The 10,868-nt window shown below is 33.3% G+C and overlaps 1 protein-coding gene and 1 long non-coding RNA gene across 3 annotated transcripts; one reads left to right on the top strand and one right to left on the bottom strand.

The window, feature by feature from the left end:
- Window positions 1–3,414: 3,414 nt before the first annotated feature.
- On the bottom strand, window positions 3,415–4,956 carry LOC114292116 (formin-like protein 20). Its single transcript, XM_082883926.1, has 3 exons — window positions 4,549–4,956; window positions 4,247–4,468; window positions 3,415–4,167 (listed from the first exon to the last, which is right to left on the bottom strand). The coding sequence occupies exons 1-3, from the start codon at window positions 4,954–4,956 to the stop codon at window positions 3,454–3,456; spliced, it is 1,344 nt and encodes a 447-aa protein (XP_082740052.1). The 3' UTR covers window positions 3,415–3,453.
- Window positions 4,957–4,983: 27 nt separating this feature from the next.
- On the top strand, window positions 4,984–7,929 carry LOC145797253 (uncharacterized). Of its 2 annotated transcripts, XR_014338562.1 has the most exons (3): window positions 5,089–5,688; window positions 7,164–7,313; window positions 7,668–7,790. It is a non-coding gene; the product is annotated as an uncharacterized LOC145797253 (long non-coding RNA). The 2 variants fall into 2 exon arrangements; XR_014338561.1 differs by lacking the exon at window positions 7,164–7,313 and having other exon boundaries at window positions 4,984–5,688; window positions 7,668–7,929.
- Window positions 7,930–10,868: the final 2,939 nt, after the last annotated feature.

The following is a 10,868-nucleotide window of genomic DNA, read 5'->3' as shown; positions in this document are numbered from 1 at the left end:
TTCTCCCTTCCCAACTAACATGTAACCCCCACAAACTTTTTTTGACGTATACCATGCGACAAAAAAGAAAAAAGATGAAGAAAAGATTAAGCTATATTTATGTATATATATTCATAGGTAAACAATTCAATTAAAGGTTCTAGAAATGGGGTTCAACATCTACATAGTAGGGGTATTAAAGAAAAGCTAGCTATATCACATCAACAAAAGAATTTTTATTTTTTATGAAATCAATAGAAGCGACTAAACAGTCACAAAACTTCTCATGTAACCAAAATACTAACCATGTTGGAATGCCACTACACATGTAACACCAATTAGGAAGCATCTCACCCGCTTTCCCAAGGTGTCCAAAGTCAAGATGGAATCTAAGGTTGCAGTCCATACAAACACCTTCATGTGAACCCCAACTTTCTTGATATTGTCCCATGCAATGACTTGTCGGTGGTACCCGTTGAATCCCATTTTAGCGATTTAACAGATAATCTCTCACCATTAGCTTTCCACACCATCCTATTCTCCTTTGGCCATGCACCATTCTCCTCATAAAGAATGTGAATGAGTCACCCACTGCCTCCAAATTCTAATAATGTAAATACTATGATGTATTAGTGATCCTTATGTAGTTTGAGACCCAAGGCATCCTTATCCACTGCAATCTGAAACTAGTCGGGAAAAGCCCCACCGATAAGGGAACATCCCCACATTAGGTCATGCCAGAATTTAACTTTCCTACCATCTCCAGGGATGATTTCCCACGTCTTCTAGAATACATATAATGTATATGGCTTTTCAAATAACAAAATGTGTATATGGCGTATATGGAGTGCTACTGCATTTATTCAATATGCATTTCAGTTGCTTATGGAAGCCTGGAGTTCTCATCCAGTAGTGTTATATGCAGTAAGACATGAAAATTCTAGGGCAAATTACATATACACCCCTCCAGGTTTGGTTAAATTACAGATACCCCCCTGAGGTTTCGGAAATTACATCCCGCCCCCTGAGGTTTGTATTTTCATAACAATTTACCCCCTGAGGTTTATATTTCATAACAAATTACCCCCTAATTTCTTATGCAAATATAGCATTCAGGGGGGAATTCGTAATTTCTCAAACCTCAGGGGGGTATCTGTAATTTTGTCAAACCTGGAGGGGTGTATATGTAATTTGCCCAAAATTCTAATGCCTCTTTCCTAAGTGACCTTCATGTCACTTGATGCATCATATGTTGGATTTTGTTTATTGCAGGGATAATTTCCTGTCAAAGGGGTTCAAACTGGTTCTGTAAGCTACTGGAAGAAGAAGTAGAAGAGGTGCTATATGTTGGAGAGGTAAGTTAATAAATTATTTTTGTATTTTACATTAATGCTCTTAATTGGTCATAATGCTTATTCATAAGTGTTATATGTATAGATGATATTTTGAATACATAAATTACTTATCCAAAAAAAAATTATGAATATAAATGGAATTAGATGATTTTGTCCAATCCGATGCTAGAGAAATGTGGAGTTCTTTGAGCATATGAAGAAGGCCCCCCTCCCCTTCCCCTTATGTCCTTACTTTCCATCTTTTAACAGTACTGTCTATTTACCTATTTAATTACCCAAACCCTTCATTATTTAATATAACAAATCTTGTTTCCTTTAGGGTTGAAGTTGTACTATGGGGCAAGAGTTTTGTATTAGGAAGGTTATGTTTGCAAGGAATGAAATAAGATGTGAGGTGTTTTTTTTATAATATCTAAATTCTTTGTGAAAAAATAGAGTAGATTAAGTTTAGTGGTGAAAAGAGTAGCATCTTTACTTATGTCTTCAAAGGTATGCTAACTATGGTTTTTGCCCATTTGAGCCATTGTCTATGATAATAGCGTGCTTTCCTCCTGCTTAGTTCCTTTAAGTCTATTTAATTTGCTTGTTTTGTTGTTCGTCCAACTTTTTGCTTTGATTGGGAGAGATCAGGAAGAAGGAATAGGTGATTGTCATGTTAAAATACTTTTTGTGCTGTATGCTGCAAAACATTTCCATTAGTATGCATCTCTGAAATTTATTTTGCTGGGTTTCATGATAAGGAAATGTGAATGAACTTTTGTAGACAGTTAAACAGTATATATTAATGATCCTCTTTTGATTTTCTATTAACTTTGGATTTTGGCAACAACTTTCAGATTATATATATTGTGGGAGTTGTACTATGTTTGATTATGGTAGGATATAACATTGAATTATTTTTGACAATCAGATTGAGTGATGTGGCTGATCCCATGGCTATGAAATTAGCAATACCATTGTGCTAGCAATCACACTTCTTTTTCCCAATCAAATGCGTTATAGTAAACAAGAAAAAAACATGTGGATCCATGCGATTGACAATCCCCCTCCCCTCTGGATCCCCGCTCTATAACGTGTATCAAACATGGTCTAACAGTGTGCATCTAGGAGAATTACATCAGGTAGTTGCTTTTGATGTTAAACCTGATTTTGGAATTTATGATGAGTAGATTTATTATTTATGCATTGTAAAATTGTTTTTGCAAATCCATATTTATTTTGAAAATTATTCATAGTTGTCAAATTGAGAATCATATTGTGAATCAAATCGAATGGAGAATCATTAGAATTAAGTACAAACTTGTTATAAAATAGTTCTTAATGATAACTCCATCTAAAAAGCTAAGGAAGCAGCCCTTTAAGCTGGTAACAAAATGACATTCAACTTTTACGAGTTGATCTCTATCTACTCAATCTTGAAATCAAGTTCAAGTTCGACCAATTTATGCACAAGAATCAAGCTCAAAAGGGCTCCTAATGGGCTTATATGAATTTTTTCACATGCAACAAAGCTTGATCTACAGCCCTAGCCCCAACCAAGCCAAGAATTGACCGGCTCTCCCTAAGTGAAAATATTGTCTCTATTGATTGAATTTCTGATGATTTAACAATAGCTGAAGTATTATATAGATATAAAGGTATGTGCTTGGTTGATGTGGAATATCATTAGTAGCATGTGAAGATAAACATTTAGTGTTCTTGACATTGGGCCTTGGAACTGTTTTGCAATGAGTGCAAGACAGGTGTTTACTCACCTACCTTCTATAGAAATACCCCATCTCCTCATTCGGTAGGGCTTATCGTGCACTTCGTCTTGGGCTCTCAAACTAAGCTTATGTGGATTAAATACTCTAAAATAGTGCAGCAGACTGGGTTGTTTGAGGTTGACCACCAATTTTATATTTGGACTTTGGCATGCATTTCAGGTATGGATTTGAATCAAGATGTCCCATAATTTGAGGCAATGTTTGGTAAAGACATTCATATTTTCTCTTATTTATATTCTAAGGTAGAACAAAGTTTCTACATAAGCAGGAAGTCTAACACAACAGTTCATTGATATGGTTGTAACATAGAAATAGAGAAGAAATACTTCAGCATGCTTGGCAATTATTGTCACTCAAGCATCAAACCTGAATAAGTGTCCACTAATATGAGCACTCAACTTCTGCTGTGAATCCTGCCTTTCTAAGTTCTTCTGCATACCAGATTCTTCTGTTTCTTGTCCATTCTCCATCTCTTCTAGCCTGCCACTCATATATGCAGTTACCACCTCTGGTGTGGGTGGAAGTGACTCATCAGATTTTTGTCTACTAATATGAGCACTCAACTTCTGCTGTGAATCCTGCCTTTCTAAGTTCTTCTGCATAGCAGAGTCTTCTCTTTCTTGTCTATTCTCCATCTCTTCTAACTTGCCATTCATATCTGCAGTTACTACCTTGCTCTCTAAACTGCTGGGCACATCAGCAATCATGATTATGGAACCTGACTCATCCCTATCGTCAAATGCAATGACTTCAGCTGAAATAGATTTAGAATAAAAACCCCCATCCTGTTTGTGATTTCCATCATCCGATGCACAGTCTTCAAATGCATGAGGCTCCAAAGCCTCAGTCCAAACTACTTTATTATTCTCCTCAAGAACTACTTTATTATTCTCCTCAAGAACTATATGAGTATCCAAGTTCCCCTTTCTGTCCTGCCCATCTACTACATTACTGAAGATCTCCTCGACCTCAAAAAATTCTTCAGGGGAAGCACTTTCTTCTTCATCCTCATCTTCACTTTCTGTGGTGATGATAGGTAGAACTGCATCAGCATCCGAAAAGATAACCTGATACAAATATGAGTATGCATTCAACCCATACAGCTTCAGATAAAGGACATGCCACCTAAGTAAAACAAGATCATACCTCTGCTTTGAACTCCTTTGGAAACTGGTCCTTTGCACCCCACAAAACATCAACTTCATCACGATTCAACATCAAAACATTTGAACGGACAAATGCAGTGTGGAACATAACTCTGAACATCATTTCCTCCCTTACTAGGTCATTGTCCAAGTGGATGCACTCAAGAACAACATCCCCTTGAACACGACAATGAATATCTATTTTCACTAGTTCACACTCTTCCTGCAGGTAGAAGTCATAAGTACACTACAAATCCTTGTCGCATAATCCTTTAGCTTTGAAATGTGTGAATTTGGCATTACCTGTTGGTAATGGCGAGCACGTTTCTTTGTCTTGGAAGTCGAAAACAGAAGCTTTGAACTTTTAGTGGCTGTGGTAGAAGAAGAGTCCTGACCATAAATGTGAACAACCGGTCGGCAACCCCTTCCTCCGTCAAACAAGGGAATAACTCTAAGAATAATACAATCCAAATCTAAGGGAGTATCTGATGGTGGCCAATCTGAACCCAAATCCCGTCTGGAAATGTACTGAAGATATCTCAGCTGAGAAGGTTGTGGATTTAAAGGAGACAAAAGATGAAGAAGTTGCCTAGGAGCTTGCTTGTATACCATTTCAAGAGTCTTCTGCTCACCAATATACTGTTTTCGGTACAACAGAAGACCAGCAAGAATAAATGCAAGCACAGGCCATCCTCCCCTTTCGCAGTGCATCAACAGTACATTTTGTTGACCCTCCAATGATAACCAGCTCTCACTGGACCAAAGGAAGTGGTACATAAGTGTGGGCAGGATTCACAGCAGAAGTTGAGGCTATTGGAATGAGTAAACCACGTTGACTTTTTGACTAACCTATTCGCGAGTGGGTTATTATGTTCAGGTGGGCACATTTTTTAGAGAAAATTAGACATTCATGTTTGAGAAAATTATGATCAAGAATGTCTTCCAGCCTGTTATAACATGAACAACAGATCAAGAGAAAACAATATACCGAGCATGTATTATGTGTACCTATGTGCATATATACATCTATGATTAAATGCATAGTGTATGCAAAGCTACTTAACTAATGCATTTTCTTCTTTCTTCCTCTTATTCTTCTTTTTCTTTTTTTTTTTAATTATTTATTTTTTATAATCTTTTCCTGTCATCAAAATGAACTAGTGCATATTTAGTATGTTAATTTTGTAGGCAAGTAGTGAAACTGATAGTCATCTCTCAACCACTCTCTCTCTGCTATCCATTCAGTAGTGATATTTAGTATCTTTTTTTTTTTAAATTTTAATTTAATTTTTTTTATAGCTTTTTTACAAATGAAAGAGGCAGAGAATACAAGACAACGTGAGGAGATGCAGCGGCAGCTTTTTGGACTTCAGAGCATGTTGGCGCAAGTTTTGGAAAATCGCAATCCACCAAATTCTCGACAATAGATAGTCATGGTAATTGGTAAGTGTGTTAAACCATATTTGATTATATTTATGTTCAAAGTAAAGACAAATAAACGTTTGATGAGAATATCATAGAGAAATGATTGTCTTTAAACTAATTTTTGTTTAACTATATAAAAGATGGAATTTACAGTTTAGTTTATGTTGACCAGTATAGAAACTTTAAACATTGTAATGTTCCACTGATCCAAGGATGACTAGTTAAACAAGAATTTGTGACTGTTCCATGGAAACCAAAATGTGATAGAGAAGGCAAAAACGAGCCGGTTGGGGCAAAAAGTTGGAAACAGCCTGGAAACAACCCGAGATCGTAGCGGTCACCTCGGCCTAGATCAAACAAACTTGTGAAAGCAAGCAACGCTTCGATAGGACGCATTATTAGTTATGTAGGACATAAAAGTGTGACAAAGTAGGCAAAACCGGGGCGTTTGGGGTCCAAAACTGCTCTGAATTAGCTCCTCTCTATTTCTTTTTTTTCCTTCTTTTCTCTTCCTTTGGTGGTCTACATGGTGAAGTATTGCATCAGTCATGAAGGTGGACTGATCTGGAGCAATTCTGGTGGTCTGCATCAGATCTGTCTAGATGCTTGTGGTGGTGTGGTCCAGATCAATTCTGGTGGTGTGCCCAGATCTGTGGTGGTCTGCTCCAGATCTGTGATGCTTGTGGTGGTCTGCAGCAGATCAATTCTGGTGGTGTGCTCCAGATCTGTTTTGCTTTTTTCTGATTTGTCAATCATCCTCATCTGTCTGGATGGTCATCCTGATCAGTCTGGATGCTTGTTTTTGGAGTAAACTGGTGGTCTATATTGTGAAATTAGAAATTTTCACAATTTTTGTAAGAAAAAATGTCGAATTTCACAATTTCTCAAATTGAGAAACTAAAAAAATTACAATGTTTAAGAAACTGCAAAAGTGCACACTTTCTGTATAGAAATTGAGAAACTTCTTGATTTTTAAATATTGGGAAATTTCTAAATTTCAAATGCTACACATTAGAAACAACTAAAATAAAAAAAAAAAGTGCACAAATCATCATCATGAATTGTGGGCCTTATTCAAGATAATATAGTACTGAGAACACCATACATTCTGTTGTATGAAAATGTTAGTGTTTGTATTTATTTTGATGGAATATGATCTTCAGGTGGTGATGTCAAATGACATCGTTACAGAAGAAAGAATACAAATTAATAGTCAACTATATATGGTGGTGACTATCAACACCAATTCATAGTTTGTATTTATAGGTGACAGTCAACTATAAATACAAACTATTAATCATCGATGTATCAAATTTATTAGAGAGCTGCTATATATTATTTTTTGTTTTAAACATTTTTTTATATCACTGATCAATACATGCATGACAAATATAAAGTAATATATTAGTCTTTGGTTTTTCTAATACTTATCTCTAAATAAAAACGATTAGAAATAAAACTATCCAATAGTCACAAACTTAACTTTTTTCCAGGTATAAAAAGTTCCGTTTTACAAGTAGACTACCTACCTCCCCTTTGAGGAGTGAATTGGTTGGGTTAATCAATCGAACAGCCTCTGGGTAGTCAAGTGCCACACCCCTTATCCGATCTTCCGGCATTGGCATCTGCTCCGATATTGCCATGTAATGAAACCTGTTCATCATCCATTCATTCATTATTTATCAATCTAGATATATAGGTTGCCAAAATAGGAGTTTAATTTAATTCACATGAAAGGTTCATTGAGGAAGATAGGAGTTATTGACAATATGGATCAATTTCAGTTGCCGTGTTTGGTTTCTGCTGTGTGGCACTATATTGGATCTGGAATTGTGGCTCATCCAATTTATTCTATAGACATAAGAATGCTATTGTTTTATTTACAATTTGATAATGGTAGTCATTTTAATTTGCTAATGTGACCTTTGCTTTTCATGGACATTTTTCATTATTTGTCCAATTTTAACTGACATTATTTCTCTTTTTCTTTGGTACAGATGGATGAACTCGTGCACAAAGCTAAATTGTACAGGACAAATTGGCACTTTTTGTATTTTTGGAAGGATTATATATTTTTGTATAGATGTATATGGAAAATATTAGGGTAGACTAGTAGTTATATTTTTTGCATACACTGCTAGTTATATTTTTGGATGGGTGTGTATAGAAAATATTTGGTAGATTACTAGTTATATTTTTGAGTTGATGTACATGGATAAAAATTTAAAACATAATAACAAGTACTTGTTATGTGTTTAATTTTTATGCTAGATGAAATATGTAGTTTCGAATTATTTGCGGATGTAAACTTATAATAGTTGCTGACTTTAATTAAACAGGTTCAGAAATGGTTGATATATGTATTTTGTTGAATGTTGATGATTCAATTTATTTGTTGGTTTGAATGATTTCTTCTTTTTACAGATTATATTGAATAAATTGGATGAATTATTATAAATTACAGGTTTATTTTGTTGAGTATTGGCGACCAAAATTTGGTTTTGTTTTTATAGTTTTGGCGACCAATTGATTGGTCGCGAAATGTCACAATTGGCGACCATAATTTTTGGTCGCGAAATGTCCCAATTGGCGACCAAACAAATTTTGGTCGCAGAATGTCACAATTGGCGACCAATTGATTAGTCGCGAAATGTCACAATTGGCAACCAAAAAAATATTGGTCGCAGAATGTCACAATTGGCGACCAATTTTTTTGGTCGCGAAATGTCACAATTGGCGACCAAAAAAATATTGGTCGCAGAATGTCACAATTGGCGACCAAATTTTTTGGTCGCGAAATGTCACAATTGGCGACCAAACAAATTTTGGTCGTGGAATGTCACAATTGGCGACCAAAATTTTTGGTCGTTGAATGTAATAATTGGCGACCAAACTTTTTGGTCGGGAAAATATCATTTTTCGCGACCAAAGTGTTTTGGCGACAAAATAAATTAGTCGCGGTAATTAAACATTTAGCGACTAAAAATTTAGTCGCGAAATCCAACTTTTGCCGACCAACCACAATTTTGGTCGCGAATTACTTTTGCCGACCATCAATTGGCGACCAAAGTAGCGACCAAAAAAATTGGTCGCGGATAACTTTTGCCGACCAAAAATTGACTTTTAGCGACCAATTTTTTTGTTGCCAAAAGTGTTAATTCTTGTAGTGTAATCACAAATGATCTTTTGCCATTTGATGTTTGCTAAATTGCTAAGATTGTGGCTATTTTGATTGGTGGACAAAGATGACTCTTGGTTGCTTTGTTTGGGAGGGTTCACAAAATTGCTCGATGAAGCTACTGGATTCCAAAAAATGATTACAGCTTTTGAGCAACTTTATGATATTGGAACTCAACAATAAGCAAGTCTTCATTTTGAAGCCATTAACCACTAAGAAAGAACCATCAGCTTGTTTGGTTTCTTTTTCTTGAAAACAGTTTTTAGAAAATTTTACTTTCTTATTTTTCGTATTTTTTATTTTTAATAAATTTTTTTAATATTTTAAGTAATTTTTTTTAATTTTTAGATATACCTAACATAAATATACTTAAAAAGTTAAAAAATTGTGAAAAAAAACCTTTTAAAAATTCACTAAATACCAAAAATATAAAAAAAAATACGAGAATTCAATATATTTTTTGTATTTTTATGTATTTAATAATTTTTTAAAATATTTTTTTATAAATTTTTTACTTTTTAAATACATCTAAGTAAGGTGCATCTAAAAAATTAAAAAAAATATTTAAAATTTTAAAAACATTCACTAAAAACAAAAAAAATACGAAAAACAAAAAATTCAATTTTGAAAAAATTTAATTCAAAAAATTTAAACCAAACACACTGATTTACAATTTTGAAATGATTTCAATCTTAAGACTGAAAAATTAGACTTCGTTCAACTTGTTTCTAGATGGCAACACGAGGAAATCATAGAGAGCGAGATAAATTTTAATTTCTTGAGTGTACCAAAAACAGTTTATGGTTACAGACTTTAAGTCTACTTTTGGCTATTGTACTTTAAAATTATAAAAATATTACTCTCAGTAACATAGTCAGGGATTCAATGAAGAGGGGATATAAATTAATGATAATATTAATTTTTTTTATTATAATAAATAACAATGAGATATTATTAAACTTAAATGTTAAGAGTTCATTTGGATAAATGTAAATTTTAAATTAAAAGATTTGAGATTAAATTTTATACAAATATTGAGGAGTAACTATTTTATAGGTGGATTGAAAAATTTAAAAATAAGATAAGTTGAGATAGAAATAATATATTTTAGTAGAGAAATTTTATAAAACAGACCACAAAAAAATGTCTATCATATGTGGCAATTATGATCTTTGTGGTCTTTAGTTATAAAACATTATAGTATTAGATATAATTTAATTATAACTTCTTGTGGTTGTTATTTTGGTTATGACTATATATCCAGTAATAGTTAGTTATGACTCATTCTGATATTGGTTATAACCTATTGTACTTTTTTTAATTTTTTTTTTTTTATAATTGAAGATGTGTTGCTTGATTATAATTTATATAGTGGTTATTTTAGTTATGAATGGAAATAAACAAATGAAGGATAAACTCAACATGTCAAATGTAACAAACAATCCAATAAATTTCATATCTTCATTGAAATTAATTATGTTTGCATGTCAATAATGATAGACATCACTATTATATTGAAATTTTCATAAATAATAATATGACCTATCATAATCTCTTTATTTTCAATCAAAATAACCATTATTGTTCTCATAATTTTAAAAATGTCATTAAAATTTCACTTTAAATAATATTTTTATAAATTTTTTTATTTAAAATATTTTATTTATATATATATATATATATATTTTAAAATGAGCAGTGTTTGGTTTGAAGCTGTGCTGTGTATTAGTATTATAACACACACACACACACAAATTGAAAGGGGGGGACGTGACCCCCCAGACTCTTAGTGGCTCCGCCACTAATTACTGTCACATCATTCTGTATATATTTTATATAAAAAAATAAATAAAAATTATTTGTATCATTTTTCATAGATAGTAACAGTTTGGATCATCGAAATGGGATCCATGGTAAGCCTAGAATCTAGACAGTAAATTTAGATTTGAACTTGGAAAAAACCTAACTCAATTAAATTTAGGTCAAGAAAAAAACAAGAAAAAAGAAGTTGATCTACGAA

The sequence above is a fragment of the Camellia sinensis genome, chromosome 8 (genome assembly GCF_055761805.1).
Source record: "Camellia sinensis isolate YWXY chromosome 8, ASM5576180v1, whole genome shotgun sequence".
Lineage (NCBI taxonomy): Eukaryota > Viridiplantae > Streptophyta > Magnoliopsida > Ericales > Theaceae > Camellia > Camellia sinensis.
The sequence above is the reverse complement of the archived record's forward strand: the minus strand, read 5'-3'. Positions and strand labels throughout refer to the sequence as shown.

Excerpts from the sequence above, each read along its gene's own strand:
- LOC114292116 (XM_082883926.1), bottom strand. The coding sequence starts at position 4,956 with ATGCACTGCGAAAGGGGAGGATGGCCTGTGCTTGCATTTATTCTTGCT. Across the intron at positions 4,469-4,548 it reads GTGCTCGCCATTACCAACAG|GAAGAGTGTGAACTAGTGAA; the intron begins GTAATGCCAAAT and ends TTCTACCTGCAG. Across the intron at positions 4,168-4,246 it reads CAAAGGAGTTCAAAGCAGAG|GTTATCTTTTCGGATGCTGA; the intron begins GTATGATCTTGT and ends TATTTGTATCAG.